The sequence below is a fragment of the Lissotriton vulgaris genome, chromosome 6, assembly GCF_964263255.1.
Source record: "Lissotriton vulgaris chromosome 6, aLisVul1.2, whole genome shotgun sequence".
In the NCBI taxonomy this organism is placed as follows: domain Eukaryota; kingdom Metazoa; phylum Chordata; class Amphibia; order Caudata; family Salamandridae; genus Lissotriton; species Lissotriton vulgaris.
Genome location: NC_141694.1, coordinates 92884177 through 92905484, shown reverse-complemented (window position 1 = coordinate 92905484; position 21308 = coordinate 92884177). Strand labels below are relative to the sequence as shown.

Here is a 21308-nt window from a genome sequence, read left to right as displayed (position 1 = left end):
GCTGATGCATTCCTTCGCCCACTAGTCCAGAAAACAGATACTTACCTCAAAGATACGAAGGATGTACTATGCCTTCTAAAAGACACAACTTTTGACCCCACATCTAGCGTTTTGATAAGCCTAGATGTGGAGAGTCTTTATACTAGTCTACCACACAAAGAAACATTGGATATTCTAGAGGAAGTGCTTTTTGAAGAGGAGTGGACATATCACACACCAAGACATGTGGTTCTTGAATGCTGCCGGTTAGCCCTCACAGAAAACTTTTTTCGGTTTGAGGAGACACTGTACCGCCAACAACATGGGACTAGTATGGGCAGTACTTTCACGCCGAGCGTAGCTGGACTGTATGTCCACCACCTGGAGAAAAAGAAAATCTTGACTACCAATAATCCATACACCAATCAGCTAATAATGTGGAAACGTTATATCGACGATATTTTGTTGATTTGGAACGGTAACGAGGAAGAGGCAATGAGACTCTGTGCCTGGTTAAATGAACAAGACCCCTTTTTGAAATTCACGAACACCATGAGCAGAAGTCATCTGGTATTCCTGGATCTAAACATTTGGGCAAGAGACGGAGTCCTAGTAACCACCACTCATCACAAACCAACCTCGAGGAATTGCCTCCTTACCTATAACAGCTTCCACCCGAGGCACCTGAAGCAAAACCTCCCGTTTGGACAATTCCTTCGACTAAGAAGAAACTGCTCCAACACATCAGACTACCTATCACAAGCGGAAGAACTGAGCAAAAAATTGCAACAACGGGACTACCCAAACAAAATGGTAAAAAAAGCCTGTAAAAGAGCAAGCAACAACAATAGGGAGGCTCTGTTGGAACCAAAAGTACAACAACCTTTGACTAATGACAGACCCATCTGCATTACAACTTTTGACAAAGTCTCCGACCAGGTCAGCAAGATTGTCAAGAAACACTGGACCATACTGAACAGTGGAGATCTAAACATCCCAAAGCCGATGTTCAGCCATCGAAGAGGAAGGAACCTGAAGGACTACCTGGTACACACCCGACCAAAACCAGTTGAGAACACCAACAGACTTCAGCCATTACCTAACGGGCATTACCGTGTAACAATTGCAGTGTCTGCCACCTCACCGCAGTGACCAAAACAGTCACATTTAATAACAATACCACATGGCAACTCAAACATTTCTCCAACTGTAATACGAGTGGGGTGGTATACCTAATCACATGTACGTGTAATTTGCACTATGTGGGCATGACCTCAAGAAAGGTAAGCACTCGAATTGTGGAGCACAGGAGCAATATACGCTGCAAGAAGTCAACCACACGCATGACTAACCACTTCATCGAAAGGAACCATACACCAAACGACTTGAGATGGGTAGTCTTAGAATGTGTAAAGAACAAGGAAAACCTTGAGAAAATCCTTCATGAGCGTGAACAACGCTGGGTTTTTAGACTACGGACAGATACAAGAGGGCTGAACGATGACATACCTTGGGGTGCTTTCAGCCAATGACATTTGATGATCTGATTATATCGCTCAATAGTTCCTCAACTACATACCTTTTTAAACGTCCCTACTTTTGAATGATGAATCCCATATGTCCTCTGTAAAACAATGCATATTGCGATAACCCTTGTGAGATCAGGCCCACTTACACTAACCAAAACAAAGGGAATAGTAGAAAGACCCACGCCAGGCTCATTAACATCCACCAAAGATGGCCGCCGGATCATCACAGTCTAGTTTCCGAACCCGGAAACCAAAGTATACAAAAACCGAACCCACGGACCACTCTGCAAGATGCGGTCCGAGGGGAAGCAGATAGGTAATACCACGCGGCATTGCTGATTAGGAAGTAAGTTTAAACCATCTGGGCCCATAAGCTTGGGAACACAAGATCGAGTTTCCTACACTTTATTTAAGGTAAAATACGCTCGAAAACTAATTATGTGTTTTACAACCCTACAAACTTTTTTAGCATTGTTTCCATCGAGGCGATACCGCCCCCCTAAGAGACCATGATGTGCCATTAAGCACCTACAAATGTAAATATTCAGAATTTTTTCTCTGGGTGTGTGTCAAACTGTGTGTTCACTGTTTTCTGTCTAGTCACCTTGTATGTCTGTCACGATTTTTCACGTTATTTTCACTTCCAGTGTAAACTAACGATCAGACATCGGACTTTGAAAGCGTGCACGCACCAATATGGTGAAACAACACCATATAGACTATGTGCATGTATGTACGTGTATTGATAACATACGTCTTGAAGGACGAAAAGTCCCCAATCTCGGCTGAGATAGGGGCAAGGTGTTTCTTAACTTTGTTCTATTCATCTCTTTTACAGGTTCACCATTGAGCAATACATCCGCCTAAAAAGCCAAGCGTATGTACTCTGAACCACGCATGTACCAAGTAGGAACAGCGTCATCCACTGTAAATATTTTTCGCACTAATAAATTCTTTAATCCTAAATCTAGGTTTTTAGGAGTGGTATTATACAGGGCTGGTCCCTGTATGGTCCTGACGAAACGCTAGGGGTAGCGTGAAACAGGTTGACCATATACTGAACCCACCTACATTACTGGTTGGTACACAGTATAAACCCCACTTTTAACATACCGGTCTAGGAGCAGAATAAAACATTGAGGCCCACTAGCACGGTATTTTTAACACTCACACACACATCCACTCCACTCTCTTCACACCACACATAGTCCTTCACTTTAACAGTGCTCCTACGTAGTTCGCAAGTCGTAGCACGCCCCTTTTCGTATAGAACTGGGATGACCCCAATGATGAAGCATGTCACCGTGAGGAAACTCCGGTGAGTGAGGGGAAAACAAGAAAGAACTTTTTTTCTTTCTTTAAGAGCTACACTAATACACTTTTTTAAGGTAGCCACTACACAAGACAGGTCCCTGAACCCAGATATTGGTTTCCTTTTCTACATGTATGAATATAAGGTCATGCCTTTCGGCCTCTGCAATGCTCCTGCAGCATTTCAATTCTTTTTAAACGATGTACTGAAAGACTTCGTGGATCTGTTCGTCGTGGTCTATATAGACCACATTTTGATCTACTCAGTAACCCCACAGGAACATGTGGGTCATGTGTGCAAGGTGTTGGATCGGCTAAGGGTGCATAAATTGCACTGCAAACTTAGTAAATGTGAGTTTGATGTGAGGCAGGTTGAGTTCCTGGGGGTGATGCTGTGTCCGGAGGGTTTGCAGAAAGTCGACAGGAAAGTGCTAGCTGTGCAGGAATAGCCGACTCCAAAGACAGTCAGGGAGGTGCAATGCTTTTTGGGCTTTGCGAACTACTACAGACGGTTTATCCTGCAGTTTTCCAAGGTGGCTGTTCCCAACACTAGGTTATTAAGGAAAGGGTGTGAGTTCCAGTGGACTCAAGAGGCCGATGACGCGTTCAACTACTTAAAAAAGGCCTTTACGGAAGCCCCTGTTTTGTCTCATCCTCGTACCGAGGATCCTTTCATAGTTGAGGCGGATGCATCAGATGAAGCAGTGGGAGCGATCTTGTCCCAAAGAGATCAGAGCACGGGACAGTTACACCCGGTAGCTTACTTGTCTAAGAAGTTGAATACAGCCGAAAAACAAAATACCATAGCCGAAAAGGAACTGCTGGCTATTAAAAGAGCATTTGAGGAATGGCGACACTATTTGTGGGGGGCCAGACATCCAATCACAGTATATACAGACCACAGGAATCTGCAATACATGAGAACAGCAAGACATCTATCCCAAAGACAGATGAGGTGGATGCTGTTTTTTGCAAAGTACGATTTTGTGGTAACCTTCCGCCAAGGGGCGGAAAATCATAAAGCAGATTCTTTATCCAGGTTAGATACCGGTGAGGACTGTTCGAATGTGGCTGTACCTGTTTCTAATAGAACCATCCAAGGTGGTGGGTGCCGTAACAGCTGAATGGTTCTTGGAGAAGGTAAAGGAACAGCGTTCGGTGGGTGACTGGAATGCCTGGGTGGCTCAACACAGCGAGCAGTCAATGCGACAAGGGTTGCCGTTCCATCGCTCCAAACTGTACCTACCCATTACTGCTCTACGAAAAGAGGCCTTTCGGTGGTGTCATGAGTCTCCCTTGGCAGGTCATCAGGGTATCAAGAAGTCACAAGAGCTGTTGCAGAGACACTTTTGGTGGCCAGAGCGTAATAAAGATGTGGCGAGTTGGGTGACTGAATGTGAAGAATGTGCAAGGGGGAAAGGAGAGACAAGGGGCAAGAAAGGGAAATTGATGCCCATGCCCACACCTATGAGTCCTTGGACACACATAAGTTTAGACTTCATCACAGGTCTACCACTAGAAAAAGGGTTCTCCACGGTCTTGGTGGTGATAGACAGCCTTACTAAACTCGGACACTTTATTCCTTGTACCAATCTTCCCACTGCCAGCCAAACTGCCCAAATTCTCATGTCTAACGTGATTAAATTGCATGGAGTTCCCGAGACCATCGTGTCGGATAGGGGACCTCAATTCATAGCCAGGTTCTGGAAGATGTGGTGTAAGGCTTTGCACATCGATTCCTCCCTATCAACCTCCTTTCATCCGCAAACGGACGGGCAGACGGAGAGGTTGAACCAGACACTGAAAAAGTATTTGAGATGCTATGCCAAGGATGCTAAGGAGTCATGGGTAGACATGTTGTGGATGGCAGAACTGGCATACAATAATGCATGGCACAGTTCGATTGGTCTGTCTCCCTTCCATGCCACGTATGGGTTTGATGCTAAGGTACTGCTTATCAACATCCCTGTAGAGGTTCGTAATCAGCCTAGGGTACTGACGGAAGTCAGGAAACTGCATAACCTACAGAAAAAGGTGTAACAGCACTTGATTCAGGCTAAGGAGGTGTATAAAAGATGGGAGGATAGACACAGACATGATGGACCTCAATATCAGGTGGGAGACAAGGTATGGGTGTCAACTAAGAATATCAAGTTCAAGCTGCGCAGCATATTCCATTACAGGTTCATTGGGCCCTATACGGTAGTGAAGCGTATCAATCCTGTTGCGTACAAGTTGTGCTTGCCCGGTTCATTGAGAATACACCCAGTCTTTCATTGTAGTCTATTGAAGCCAGCTGTGGGGGCTAGACGCCGAGCTCCTCCTCCGGTGGTGTGTGATGGGGTCTGGAATACGAGGTCAGGAGCATCATGGATTCCAAGATACGCAGAGGGGTGCTGTGGTACTTGGTGTCCTGGAAAGGGTATACGGCTGAGGACGATTCCTGGGAATCATGGAGGGATGTGCATGCCCCTGCGGCAGTTCGTTCATTCCACCGCCGGTTCCCTGCCAAGCCGGGGCCGAGGAGGAGTTAGGAAGGGGGATGTACTGTCAGGATTCAGCCCCTGTATGGCATTTGGCAGCACGAAACTACATTTCCCATGGTGCCGAGATGCTAACAGGAAGTGATATAACCTGACATGGTGCGCAAGTGGTTGCGCGTAATTCTTCCTGTTTGTGTCCTCGTCGGGTTTGGCGAGGATTGTTCTGTACCGGGGAGTGCTTTGAGCTGACGAGGCAGAGTCCTGAGCATCGGTGGAGTTCCGTGAGTAAACGGAGTGGTGCCTGCGGTTTGCTCCGCCTCTCCCCTGTTGCATTGTACTGTTAGCTGGCTCTCACCGCTTGCGGATCCGTTCTTTGTGTCACAGCGGGTTACTGCGAGCATTCTGCCGCGTAACGCCGTATGTGAGAATTCTACATTGGCTTCAGTTATAGACATTACAGCGGGTTACTGCGTGCTAGGAGGTAGCGTAACGCCGTCTGCTATTTGGTGATTGGGAAGGTGTTCTGAGGACATTACAGCGGGTTACTGCGTGCAGCTGCAGCGTAACACCGTCTGTATATTAGGATCCTGTCAATCGGTGCATTATGTGCAGAGCCTTGTGGTGGTCGCAACCGCGGGTTACAGTTACTATTGGAATTTCCTTTGGAATCACACTGCTTTACTTCGGCTGTGAGAACAACAGCGTTTTTGGTTTCTTTGATATTTACAGATACTATCATCCTAGGTAGGGGGGTAACCAACGCTTATTTCAGGGAAGGCTGCCGGATGGTACTATTGAGTAGCCGTCAGTCAGGGTGACTTTCAACCTTGTCTTGCTGCCTTCGCTTCTACTGTCCCTGTTGGTTCTGAGGTCCTGCAAGGCTCATAGGATTTACAAGCAGGGTAGGGGTCTGGTTAAAAGCATTTGTGTTGAGAGTTCATTGATGAATGACAATACACTGATACTTTATTCTGCTTTCCTCATCAGATGGTGTTACAGGGTGTCATATGGTGTTTTGTTATAAACATATGCTGAGGACACACAGGTATTATAGGCATCTGTGATCTAGCGAGAATTGATGAGAGTAGTTTGTGTACAATTATCTCATTGTTGTGTTTATGTCTTTTCAGAGCCTTTGTCCCTGCTGACCCCTCCCCTACCTGGTGTCCCTCGCTTGATAACTCGAAGACCCTGGGGAGGAACCCCATGCCAGGGTACTTGGTGATGTCAGGAGATGGTCCTTTATTCTACTGCAGCTGAATCCTGCGAAGCTAAACCTGAAACCTTGCTGGGATTTTTTAATTTCGGGCGTATTTATATTCCCGAATATGCCCAGCGTATCAAGCCTTTGTATGCGTTGATACAACCTACTTTTACCAAATCTTGATGGCTGCCAGAACATTCAGCTATTTTGCAATCTTTGCAGGCTGATCTTCTAGAATCTAAATTCTCACAGACTCGTGATAACCACACCAACCTGGTGATAAGAATCATCCCTGGGGCGGTGGGTTTCACGTACCTTACTTTTAACGAAGGAGACACCGTACCTATTGCTTACAAGTCACACTTGTACACTTCAGCTGAAATGCGGTTTTCCTCTGTGGAAAAAGTTTTGACAGCAGTGCAAATGGCGATTCATAAGGAACGTGCACTGTCGCAGGAAAAAAGCATGTTGGTTGTTACCCCGTATCCTGCACTAGCGGCAGTGACGAAGGCCAGTGTACCTAATTCTAAAGCTTTGCACCCACGGTGGATACAATGGGCAGCATCATTGACATCTCCGGATGTCACGTTTATTTTTGATGCCTCCTTACAGTCGCAGGAGTTTTTGCAGTATGAGTTTGTTCATCATGCGCCTTTGGCTATGCAGCCTTTGGAGGATTTCCATTGCATCATATACACTGATGGTTCAGAGCAAGTTGTGCATGGGTCTAAACACGCATAGGTTTCCGCTTGCGCCATTTTGGTAGGTGCCATGGTGAATGATGAGTTCAAGTCCAGAGTCGTGCACACGCAGACTCTTGGGGACTGCACCGCACAATTGGCAGAGCTTCGTGCTCTGACGCTTGCATTGGAGTATGCTGATCCAAGTGTGACAACTCTTATTGTGAGTGATTCTTACTACTGTGTCCAGTCTTACAATGAAAACCTGTTCTTTTGGATTCAGAATGATTTTCGTGATTCCAAGGGTAGCACAATAAAACATAAAATGATCTGGGTCCGAGTGGCTGAGCTTAAAGAGCAGTTGCCACTCGTGTTTGTGATTCACACTCTCGGTCATCAGCGCCTAGGAGTCCACGCTGTTGGCAATTCGTTGGCTGATGACGCCGCAAAATCAGCAGTATCGACATATTTTGTTGCAGCAGTTACACGTTCCAAAAGTAAGATCAATGATGATATCTTGGCAGCTATTGCTGCAACTGAGAAGGGAGGTAAATATCCTAAAGGATTCCCTTCGAAGTATTCATACCACTTAAGTCCTGATAAAGTTCCTTATGTGTAAATACCTGACTTTGGTGAGAGGTTAATTCCCAACGCGGCCCGCAGGCCCACACGGATTACCGCAGCCCATGAAGGTGTTGCGTCTGCGAACTGCGGGCGTTTCGGCTACTGTAGCTCAGTTTCCACAACGTTTCTAGTGGCGGGGACTGTACAAACAGACGCGTGATTATGTCCTTCAATGTGACATTTGCCAGCAGATTAAGCCTTCTACTGCTACGCGTTCGCCCCAGACTCAGTTGTTCATTTCTAATAATCCACTTGGATGTGTTTACTTAGATCACTGCAATCCTTTTTCTTCTGATACTGCGTATAAGTACATCTTAGTAGCAGTTGATTCATGCAAACGCTTTGGGTGGGTGTGGCCACACCGCAGCGCTGATTCACGGACTGTCATAAGGGACTTGCGTGTCTTTGTAGGAATTTTTGTCTGTGGTACCTTCCATTCTGATCAGGGTCCGGCTTTCTCCTCTAAGGCGTATAAGGATGCCATGACTTCATTGGGGGTCCAAATCAAGTTTTCGTCTCCATAAAGACCTGAGGGTAATATTGTTGTGGAACGGATGAACCAAGATTTAAAGCAGTCTTTGATGGCTCAAGTTATAGTCACTGGCAGGAACTGGCTGGCCCATCTCAATAGCGTGCTCTTAATAATCTCCCTAGAAGGTCTCTGGGTGGGCGGACCCCATACGAGATGCTCTTTAGTATCAAAATATTTGTCCCGGACCTTGACGGTCTAGAATCGGTGGCTATTGCTACCTCCTTTGACGTAGATGAACATTGCAATGTTTTACAGGATCTACAAAAGACAAGAGACAGTCTTGCAAAGGAACATTTGCCCTCCTCGGATGATGCCTTGCAGATCCCGGTAGTTGGCTGGCTACCCCAAGTTGGAGAACTGGTTTGTGAGAAGATCGAAAACAAGAAAGAATTTGGTCCCTCTTATCAAGCTCCAGCTCCAGTGCTTGGTGTGAAGGGCACTAGAACAGTCATTTTACCACCACTTCCAGGTCGTAAGGAGAACAGGTATATCTCCATTGACAATGTCAAGATACACAGAGTGGCCGATTCTTCTTAGTATGACACCGGCGGTCTCATGTCCTTCGATTTTGTGAAATTCTGTTTTGGCCCCGGTTTCCAATCCTGTGCCTGGTATTGCTCTCGAGATGCCCGCTGTTTCCAGTCCTTTATTGAGTACACTGCCTGGAACTCAACTTGATGAAACTGACTACACTTACCCAACTGACTTATCAATGCCTGATTTGCAAACTCGCTTGGCTACAGAATCCAGATTTTTATTTGACACTGATTCCCACACATCAAAAAAGCCTTCAAAGATTTCTGTTCTAGCAAGACTGTTTAAAAACATTTTTGATTCCCCCTTGGATCTATATTTGGATGGTGCTTTTTTCGATTTACCTTTTTATGTCAATTGGTTTTGTGTTTTATTTTTTCCGTCTCGTCAATGGACACTATGTCGAGGAGAGAACATGCATTCGACTTATCAATGGAACACTGGCTCCCCATTCCTCATCACATAGATTGAAGAAAGACTTGGCTATTGTTAATATCACTGCTTGGCCTGACTTAGATGGGATTGTATGGGATGCTGTTCGATTTCAAATCCATTGGCCCACTGAGGTTATAAATGTCCCTAATGTGCTTAGAGTGCCTATGGGGGATGCAGTTAAACAAAATATACGTTCTGATGATTGGGATGTTCAGGCCGTAGAATCATTGTTTTCTGATTTGAAATATTATGGTGCCTTTGATGCTGAAGATTTGTATTTGGAGTCTGGTAATTACGGTGATTTGTATTGTTACCAACATTTTGGCAATCGCTACCTGCATAAAACTACTACCAGGAGGCTCACTGTAAATTACACCCAGTGGGAACACTGTCCTGCTCCTATACAAGGCAGTTATGCTACCTTTTTGAACAGGTTCATTTACTTTACAGATTTTATTCAATCTAATCCTAATGCCTTTTATTTTAAAATGACTGAAAAGTCCACATCCAAAGTTAGACTTACCAATACTAAATTATTGTACTCGAAGTCCTTTCTAGACCAGTTAGCTGTGGGGGGCTACGAGTTGTGGAAGGATACCATTGACCTTAAATCAGTTTGGGGTTCAAAAAGCTGGCAAGTGCAAGGCACTGAGGCTTTGCACCGTGCATGCCTCATCCCGAACCATATGTTGTTTTTGAATTCTACAGTTTCACAGACAACATGCTTTGGATTCGCTACTGCTAAAAGATTAAACTCCTTCTTTTCCAGACTTAGAGGAATATTCCGGTTGGAGTAATACTACTACATTTTCCATGAGAGAGTTACAAACTCTGTTATTGAATTCCTCCTTTAACATATACAGTTTGGACCCCAAAGGCAGGTTGCTCTGGCACAGAAGTGCTGACGCATGCCAGCATCGTTTTCTGGGTGTAGCTCATGGCTTTACACAGGTCAGGGTAGATCCCCGTTTTGGGAGTGACCTATTCTGCAGGAAAATTATGTCAGAAATGGCTCAGACATTCTACCTTGGTGTAAGTTAAACTGCATTTATCTAAACTGACTGACGATGTTGATCTGAATGATTTTATAAAAGGCCCGGCTAAAGGTAGATCTAAAAGATGGATATATGCTGTTTATAACAGATTCTGGAAAACATCCCAGATTGAGGCGGCTACCCGCCTTAGAGCAATAGATCAAGCTAATTTAGAAAACGTGCTAGCGGTTGTAGATAATAGCATAAACACGCTCTCTTCCTGCATTTACACGTTACATAATATTTTGTCATCTTTTGTAGATATTGTGCAAGTTGAAGTGTCTGTTTTGTACCATGTTCAAAATCAATTGCGTTCTATTACGCAGTTTGCATGGACCTTACAGACCCTTAAGGCTGGAAAAGTGCTGTGGCATTACATGAATACGTCATCATTGTTTGCCCCGTTTAATTTGATTGACAAGCAGCGTTTACGGTCGATGAAAGATGCTTCTTTTCCTATGTTACACATTTAGAGGTTGGAGCCTTTACCATTTTCTGTGGCAGAGGCCAATACTGCAACGTGGCTTATTGACGGGTTAGTAACTCTCCCGTTCCCACTATTCGAGTTCAAGGGCTGTATGAAGTACTTTGCAATTGGTAGATACGAGCCTCTTGGTAGTGCTTATCTCCATGAAGCTTTATTTGAATGGTGAAGAATGCACTGAAACACCGGATCATTAATGTGTAGACATATCCAATTACACAGCTCCTGTAATCAGAACGAGCCAAATTTAGCCTGTATTTTGAAAGGTACCCCCGTGCCTGCAATCGTTCCCACATTCACATTACTGGCAAATGGGAGTTATTTACTTTTAAACAATGATGATTGCTGTGGGTTAATAAAAGGGATTGCTTATGTCGCTACCGTCAGTGAGCGTGTGGTTTGCTGTAAGAATGTAATGTATCCACCCCTGCATTGGAAACTTGATGTTTCCATCTAGCCTAAGATTCCGACCTTGAAAGCAGAGTTTAATAAGATGAGTCGCATAAGAGCTCTATTGTCCCAAAAAGAAGTTGCCCTCACATCTGCTCGTGAAACATTCTTCCTTCACGTGGCTAACACTCACACAGAGGTGCATGCCTTATTAAATACTGATTTGCCCTTGCATTTCGGTGAGTTCATTCACACTATCTTCAATGCATCCTCCACATCGGGGCTGGCTCACTTTTTTAAAGTTGTAAGCAGTGGCCTGGTGACTTCCCTTCCAACGATTTTCGGGGTCTTTCCAGCTTTTTTCCATTCTATTTTTTCCAGCCTGTTCGGTGGATTTCCCTTACTACTGGCTCCTGCTGCTGGCGTGCTATTGCTGTTTTGCTTGTTTCAAAATGGATGCACATCCTGTGTTACAAGACGAGCTGTCTCGGCTGGGGCTGCTTCGCGCCGGATGCTTGAGTACTATGAAGCGCTGCCTCTTGCTACATTGAGTGCAGCTTATGGATTATCGTTACGATTGTCCTACTTTACATGCGTCCAGCCTGTCTTTCATTGCCTGAGTTGCGACTTCGAATGGGCCCTGGATTTGTGTCTCTGCAATACGGTGTCTCCTGATTTTGCATATTCATTATTAGGATGAGATGCCTTTGCAGTCTCGCTTCCTTGACCGACCTTTCATTGGATAATCGGATTTGTTTTTTCACAGTTTTTTTTGGGACCCAACCTATTGACTTATCCGTGCTCGGATCAAAGGGAGGGTGTCATGTAGATAGGCTTTGCCTTCACACAGTGTTATGTTAGCATGAGCTTATTAGAAGTTTAAACGCCAATTTCCTTTTCTGTAGCCTCTGCACACAACACATTTTGTTATTAAAGCTTTTAGCCTAGTAGAATATTTTGCTTCACACGAGAATAATATGTTTGCTTATAATATCAGCCTTGCTTGATAAGTTATGTCTGAACAGTGAGTGCCGAGGCCTTCAAGGTTATTTCAACACAGCGCTTGTTGTTCGGTTTGATCAGCGCACGGTCTAGACATAATACATATGCAGCTGTGGCCAACTCTGGTTCTTTGGCGCGTTTAATAATGCACTGCACAGAGCATGCATACACACTTGATGAATATTCGTATGCAGAGAGTTGGTGCAGGAGATGATGTGATCCCTTTCTGCTAAGACCAGAGGTATGGGCCCGCCCTTCTAAAACCAAAGAGACCTTCTGCAGATATAATATAATATACTAGCAAGGGTGGGTAAACCGAGATTTTATTTAGATCTTTTCCCTTTAGCATTTGAACATGCTTTCACCCTTTGTATTTTATGGAATAGTAACTAAGCTGCTAACTGTGTTCCTTACAATATGTTTGCTTGTATTAGCTAAGATACTGCGCTTGAGAACACTGCATTAGAAATAAATATTTCAAACTTGCACGTGTCATCATTTACTCATCGTTCCGGACTGATATGTTAGTATAACGAAAGAGTGTTCATGTTTTCCACGTTACCTGAGGTGTTCTAAGTCCATGTTCCGGGTTGTCTAATCATTGGGGGTGTGTAAGAACCAATGAGACACTGTAGCTAGTCTGGTAGGGGATTTTGGATACTAAGGTGAGTTTTGGCACACCCTAATTCACTGAGGTTCCAAGTCTCTATGCACAGTTCTGTGTAGGGGCAGGATCCCTGCGACAGTACAAACTACAGAAAAAAATGAAACAACTGCTCATGTATTTGTTTATTAAAATGCTAATAAAAAGATATTAAAAAAATGGGATCTATACTGGATTTAACAATGGATAATATTTCCTTAGCTGAGTTTTAAACCCATTAAATGTTCTCCACAATGAAAGCCATTTGCGCATTCTTAATAGCCATATGGTAATCTTTGATAGACTCTTTGACCTTGGCTTTCGCAATGAGATCGTAAGATTTACCCCCTGATGTTCCAGAATTTTGCAGATTTGCTTAGGGGCTGTCAGCTGGTGATTAAACCAAGGTGCTGAGGATAAGGCTTGGTTTTGAAACTGATGACATTGGGATAAGACAGTGGTGAATCAGGAGTTGACCTTTTTTTCCAGGGTCTCGACCGGGGCATCTACTGTCAATAAGGAGAAATGGAGTAAGTTGCTAAAGGCCATAGCGTCCACTTTAGTTTAATTTTACATTTTTGTAATACAATGGCTACTTCAAGATAGCTAATGCATTTAATAATGATTCTATGCAAGACATACTTGATTGCTTGATACTAAACATTAATATGTTAACGCAACTCACCTGATGAGAGAGAACACATTGTAAAGAAGTGTAGAAATGAGTTCAGAGCAGGGATTACGGAAGATTGGATCACCATTGGGCATGCGACCAGTAACAAATCCACCAGCTTCAGCCTCATCTAAGTCTGTGGGCCGTTGAGTCCATCTCAACACTTCCAGGATGCTAGATACACAATAGCTGATCTAAAAAGGAAAAACATTTAAAATGTAAATATTTTGATAGAGATAGACCACATTTTTACAGAACTTTTCTATTGCAAAATAGAGAAATTGCAGTGAAAAAACTAGAAAATAAACTTAGCTGTGAGGGTAGTTTTCCAGCATTTTTGCCTTCTAAAGATTCTAAAATATATTCAATATCACTGACTTCCAGGACAGAAATTAATAATATACAAGAGGTTCCATAAACAACATATGTTTTGCCAATTATTCTGCAGCCCATCCAATGTCTCAGGTTGTTTGTCTCATCAGCCAATCAGTGTGAGAGTGCCTCAGGTTAACTCCAGTGGGCATTTGAGATAATTTTTACAATTGCTGTTTGGAACAGAAGAGGTTTCATACCGTGCGTGCGGACCACATGTTTGAGACTAGTCTCTTACAGGTAGCCTGGCACAGAGGGGGCTCTGCAGGGTTAGAAATTGACCTGGATAGTCCTTATAATAATAATAGACACTCAGAGAAAGTCAGTGTGGTTTACTGTCTTATCGGCAGTGACAATTTATTATATACATAGGAGGAAATCTGCTTTGGCCTACAAAGTCCATTACAATATAAAAATGGGGTGAAACATGTGCTAAAATGGATTATGCAAGTCCCAAGAAACGATATGTACATTTTATGGGTCATCCAGAAGGATTATGGTTCTTACCTTGTAAGTGTATGTTCTTGGCATGTAGTGTTGTAGATTCACAGCTTTGCATACTCCTGCCATCTAGTGTTGGATACGGATTAGTGCAAGTTATTTTTTTACGACGAAGACGTCTTTCAAGTCATGAAATAAAGTGACTCCCCCTGTTGGTGATATTGTGTATGGGCCTCAACTCCATTGTTAGATTGTTTTCCCCCAGTCAAGTGAGACTGGAATGTGAATAAGTGGTACTAAAAAGATGACCATGCATATGATAGTGTAGCTAGGTACTGTAATGGCCACAGGTGTCCATGGAGGAGGGTGGGAGCATGTAAACCTGCAACACTACATGCCAAAAAACAGATGCTTACAGGGTAAGCAACATCAATGGCATGAGTGGTTGTAGAAACACATGCTTTGCATAGACTATAATGCAGTGCCCTCCAAAAAGTGGTGGCTAAAAATAAGGGTGTTGCAGTAGCTTGAAAAAGAGTGCGTAGCACTGCCTGTCCTACATTTGCTTGTTGGTGTGCTAAAACATACACACAGTAATGTTTAGTGTGTGGGGTTGAGCATGTAGCTGCTTTACAAATTTCAGCTATTGGTATATTTCCCAGAAAAGCCATAGATGCTCTTATCTTATGAGTAAAGTTTGCTCTTGGAGGTGTTGTTCTGTGGATTCGGGCCACCTTATGTGTGTATGTTATGTTAGCATGGCTTTTCTGAATTTAAACGCCATCTTTTTCCTTTGACTGCTTTTTGCGCACAACACTTCTGCTAGTTGTTTTCGCAAGTTAGCTTTTTAGAAGGTTCTCACATGGGAACGAGTTTGTTTTTCCCTTCCCTAGACATACATCGCACCCACAGTCTGTACAGTGAGTGCTGAGCCGCCAAGGTCATCATAACGTATGAGCCTGTTTTTCGGCATGACCGTGTAACACTTTCTAGACACAATAGTTTGGCAGCTGCGAGATGAGTGAGATTCTGCCGCGTTTATCATAGCACACTTGACATGATCTCACACACTTGGAAGAATCCAGGGATGCAGAGCGACATATGCTGATCCTGATGTACTTTACATTTACTGAGCAGAAAGGTAAATGGGGTCCCCCGTTGCTCATGAGACCTTCTGTACTTTATAATAATAATGATCCTATGTAGAGAGGGTGTTTAAACAAGGCACTATATTTCGCCTGTTTGCACTATCATTGTAATATGGTTCCTCCTTTTGTGTTTTATGGAATTGTAACCCTGCTAATCACATTATTACTGATAATATGTCTGCTTGTGTTGTCTGTTGGAGAGTGGGGTCTGCAATCCTATGGTCACCCCCGATTTTTGCTTTTCCCCCTCCTTGTGCCCCGTTTTTTTTGCCTTCTGTGCCACTGTTTGCCCCCTCTTGTGCCCCTTTTTTTGCCTTCTGTGCCACTGTTTCCCCCCTCCTTGTGCCCCGTTATTTGCCATCTGTGACACTGTTTTTCCCCTCCTGTGCCCCATTTTTGCCTTCTGTGCCATTCGTCTCCCCGCCGCTGTGTCCCTTGTGGCCCCGCCCCCCTGACTGACCACTGCCCATTCGCTTCTCCCGCCTCCCAGCTGCTCCTTCCTCCCACCTCCCTCTCATGTATGCCAGACCCTGCCAAGCCGCGCAGTTGACGCGCGCAGAGGGTGCGCAGCTGGGGCGCTGACGGCGCACCTAAGGCAAGCCTGTCTGCGCCTGGACCACGCACAGCGCCAGGGACACTGGACCCCCCACACACCACGACACCCACCTCCGCTACGACTCCAGCACTCTCCACGCACTCAACGCCGGACGATCTCGCACCCGCTGTCTGGCCGCCCCGAAACGTACCCAAGGACCCTTCTCCTGCCAGAACTGCAGCTTCACCAACATCCGGTCCGCCAACCCACCCAACATGGAAACCAACTTCCTCAGATGTATCCTACTCAACACCCGCTCCGCCCGCAAACACGCAGTCGAACTCTGGGATCTACTCGACACCAAAGCCCCAGATGTCGCCTTCCTGACTGAGACCTGGCTGACCCCCTCCTCAGCACCTGACATCGCCATAGCCATCCCGGAAGGCACAAGATCACCCGCAAGAACCGCACCAACGGAATAGGAGGAGGAATTGCCATTGTCCACAGAAACACTCACAAAATCTCGACACACGCCAACGACACCCTCAGCACCGCCGAACACCTGCACTTCCAGATCCACTCCGACCCCAACACTACCCTCAGAGGCACCCTCATCTACAGACCCCCCGGACCCTGATCGCAGTTCTGTGACCCATCACCGACCTCGTCAGTACACACTCCCTCGCCTCCACGGACTACATCCTCCTCGGGGACCTGAACTTCCACCTCGAGAACAACAACGGCACCAACTCCTCCACCCTGATCGATAACCTCGGACTCAGACAACTCGTCACAGCACTCACACACTCCGCCGGCCACACGCTTGACCCCATCTTCTCAGCGAGAACACACATCGTCTTCGACCGCACCACCGAACTCCACTGTACCGACCACCGCTGCATCCACTTCTCTTTCTGGAAACCCACCACACACCACCGCACCCAGCAGATGCCTCGCCGCAGCTGGGGCAAGATCACCGAGGGCCAGCTAACCGCCGCCCTCGCCCAGAACCCATCCGCAGACCCAACCGACCCAGACGCCGCAGCCTCAGACAATGGATCAACGACTGCGCCAACACCCTCGCCCGCTCCCCCGAACACCCACACCAGCAAGAGAGCAAGCTGGTTCACCGAAGACCTCCAGGCCTCCAAGCGAACCCGCCGAAACCTAGAAAAAAAACTGGACCCGCGAAAGAACACAGCCCACAGGAACGCCACCCGCCAACACCACCAACTCATTAGATCTGCCAAAAGGACGGCCTTCAGAGACCGCCTAGACAACAACGCACACAACAGCAAAGAGCTCTTCAGCATCGTGAAGGAACTCTCCAACCCTAGCTCCAACACCAACGACATCCCACCGTCACAAGGCCTGTGCGATTCGCTGGCCACCTTCTTCCATCGCAAGAGCACAGACATCCACAACACCTTTGACGCTGTCACCACCCGGCAACAGCCCACACCCCTGCTCCCACAACCACCCCCCGCACCAACCGCCTGTGCGCCTGGACGGACATCAACGACACCATCAAGATCATGAACACTGTCCACTCTGGATCCCCGGAAGACCCCTCCCCACACCACATCTACTACAAAGCCAGCAGCACCATTGCACCCCACCTCCGGAAAACCATTAACATCTCCTTCGCGACAGCGACCTTCCCGGAGAGCTGGAAGCACACAGAGATCAACGCCTTACTAAAGAAACCCAAGAAGGACCTTAAGAACTTCCGACCCATCTCCCTGCTCCCGTTCCCGGTGAAGGTCATCGAAAAGGTTGTCAACATACAACTGACCAGCTTCCTCGAAGAGAACATCATCCTGGACCCATCCCAGTCAGGGTTCCGCAGCAACCACAGCACCTCATTGCCACCACCGTCAACATCAGGAACATGCTCGACAACGGAGAAACTGCTGCCCTCATCCTCCTGGACTTGTCAGCCGCTTTCGACACAGTCTGCCACCGCACACTAGGAGCACGCCTTCACAATGCCGGAATCCAAGAGAAGGCCCTGGACTGGACCACCTCCTTCCTCTCCGGGAGAACCCAGAGCGTCCGCCTCCCCCTCTTCCGCTCCGAAGCCACCGAGATCATCTGCGGCGTACCCCAAGGCTCATCTCTCATCCCAACATTGTTCAACGTCTACATGGCACCACTCGCCAACGTCGCCCGACAGCACCACCTAAACATCATCTCCGACGACACCCAGCTGATCCTCTCGCTCACCAAGGACCCCCACACCGCCAAAACCAATCTCCACGAAGGAATGAAGGCCATTGGCGACTGGATGAGGAACAGCCAACTGAAGCTGAACTCGGACAAGACGGAGGTCCTCATCCTTGGCTCCACCCCCTCGGCCTGGGACGACTCCAGGTGGCTGACGGCATTATGAGCACCCCCTACACCCACCAACCATGCACGAAACCTAGGGGCCATCCTCAACTCCACACTCTCCATGACAAAGCAGATCAACGCCGTCTCCTCTTCCTGCTTCAACACCCTCGGCATGCTTCGCAGGATCTTCAATTGGATCCCCACCGCAACTAGGACGACAGTCACCCAGGCCCTCGTCAGCAGCAGACTGGACTACGGCAACCTGGCCAAACTCCTGAAACTACTCCAACGCATCCAGAACGCCTCAGCACGCCTGATCCTCGTCATCTCTCGCCTCAGCCACTTCACACCCCACCTGAAAGACCTGCACTGGCTCCCCATCAACAAGAGGATAACCTTCAAGCTCCTCACCACGCACACAAGGCACTCCACAACACCGGACCAGCATACCTCAACAGACAACTCAGCCTCTACACCCCCGCCCGCCAGCTCCTTTCCCACCTCGCCGCCAAGACATGGAACACCCTCCCAATCTGCCTACGGCAGACCAAACCCCTAACCTTCAGGAGACTCCTCAAGACCTGGCTCTTCGAACAGTAGCAGCACCCCCCCCCCCCCTCACCCCCCCCCCCCCCCACACCCAGCGCCTTGAGACCCTCACGGGTATGTAGTGCGCTTTACAAATGCTATGATTGATTGATTGATGGTGCAGAAAAATGGGAACTAATGTCTGTATGGTGACATAGGTGCTTTAGGAAATCTGTGACGCCACAGAGTCCTGCAGTAAGAGAGAGCTACTGAAACATTGGGATTTCAAAAGGTGAGGAATCTGCATCACCATCATAAACCTTTACTTTCATCAGGAACGTTGATTTGACTTTGATGCTTCAATTAGATATGGTAAGGATGCATTGTTGCTTTAGACAGGTTACCAATTCCAGCCTCCATTGCAACAAGTCCAGACCTCATCAATTCAAGAAAGAAAGAAAAAAGAAAAGGGATCTGGTTTCTGATTTCAGGCAGTCTATTTACTGCCTTCCTGTAAGTGCAAGAATGTGTTTTAAAACCTATACCATTGTATTTAAATTCTAAGATGAACCCATTTGGAATTACTCTAGTCAATCTATAAGGTCAGGTGAATCATGCAAGGTCAGGTGAATCATGCAAGGTCAGGGGAATCATGCCTTCCTGATATTACCCATTTAAATGAAGGGGGTCAGAGGGTTTGTGGTTTTTATTCCTAACTTTTAGAAATGCTTGCCAGATTACGTTAAGGATGAATGATTATTGATTTCATTTTGGAATGCTGAACAAAAGTGCCTCTTTTTTTAGTGAGCTCTAGGATGGTGTCAATTACCAGATTGCAGCACCTCGATAACAGACTGTGGTGTGCCCTTTATAGATCCAATACAATATATATATATAGCCCTCTTCAAATTGGAATCAACATAGACTATGTGGCTCAAGTGTTTTGGGAGACAATTTCAATAAACGGGGCACAGTAGTGCCACCACTGATCCCAGACCTACCACGAGAAATTAAAACAGTGAAAGAGTAGGAACCTGATAGGTAATCTCACCTTAGTGTTAAGGCACTTAGCACAGCAGAGCTGGTAACGGACTAAGTGGGAAAGAAGGCTGACATGAGGTCAAAGTGTTGCTGCTGTACAAGAATTAAAAGTTTGATATTAAAGGAATCCTGCCCCAAGGTTTTTTTTATATGAATAAGGAAGCAGTCTGGGGTGTATTTATACTGCAGGGGTCTATTGACAAACAGCATTTTGTAGTATATTTAGCAGCACTACAGCACAAGTTACTTCTCTGCTGTAATACTCTTTCTAGTGGGTACTCTAACCACAAGGTCCCAATGTTTTGTCTACTCTGCAGTCAGACTGGATTCAGAAATTTTCAAGCAGTACCTCTGCAGTGCCAGAAGGTGGTGTTATGCCGGTCCACGCTGTAGGAGAGTAGGGTCTGCAATCCTATGATCACCCCAGATTTTTGCTTTTTGCTTCACTGGTTTACGACTTCTCTGGCTGTGGGCCTGCCAATCAGACCCACAGCCTTGCTGTTCTCTCACTAAATTGACACGTGTACCTTAGGTGCATTAACCAATTGGTACTGGGCCACCTTATCAGACCCTGTAACTCAGGGCATAGGTGTACCCAGGGCCTACCAGGGGCTGCAGCATGTATTATGCCACCCCTGGCTGGCCATCTAAATCTGACACAACTGGCTGCACGACAGCTGGGGCAAGGTGGTGTAATCACCCTTTGCTGTAGATATAGTATACCTATATCTAACCCTAAAATGGACACATAGATTCCTATCAGTCACTCCTATGGCAGGCCTTAACAATCCTGAAGGCAGAGTGCTTGGAATCATGTGAGATGGTGCTCTGGCATGAGCTGAGCCCGTCTGCAGCTTTCGGAACCAAGTCCAAATGGCTGTTCTATGATAACGCGTACCATATACTCTTAAGTGCATTATAATCCTCGCGGTTATATGCCAACTCTGGTATCGCTTTATCAAAACATGTCGAGTAAGGTGTCATACGGATTGGAATACTAACCCCTCGCCAATTCTGGCATTACACCCTTCTAGAGGGACACGACATGTATGTAACTGTGAACCCCGGTTAAAGTTAACTCGAGCCTCAGCATCACAAAATGGATGCTGCCACCACAGACACAAGTCTGACCTCCTGCTGCTGGGAGTCCTTCCAGCGAGGAGAGCTTGGACAAAGGGTTTCCTGTCAGGGGCGGTGCTAGCACCATCCCAGACAGGGTTTTGTGTATGGCAGGGCTTTAGAGGAAGGTGACTGCAAGTGGCACCCCGGTGCTCACTATGCATAGGCCAGCTAGAACCAGTTCCAGGGGCACACCAGCCCCTGAGCTGGGGAAAGTCTGGCATGGGAGAGGGGTGTAACAACCCCCCTTCCT

General features: G+C 46.3%; 1 protein-coding gene across 3 annotated transcripts in view; it reads right to left on the bottom strand.

Moving 5' to 3' along the window:
- The window catches only part of LOC147706848 (exportin-5-like), a 1626836-nt gene that overhangs the window by 692171 nt on the left and 913357 nt on the right, over positions 1 to 21308 (bottom strand). For all 3 annotated transcript variants that reach the window (XM_086926008.1, XM_086926006.1, XM_086926007.1), the window contains one exon: positions 13550 to 13731. In XM_086926008.1, the coding sequence (XP_086782134.1) occupies positions 13550 to 13731 (182 nt within the window). The remainder of the gene's footprint in view (positions 1 to 13549; positions 13732 to 21308) is intronic.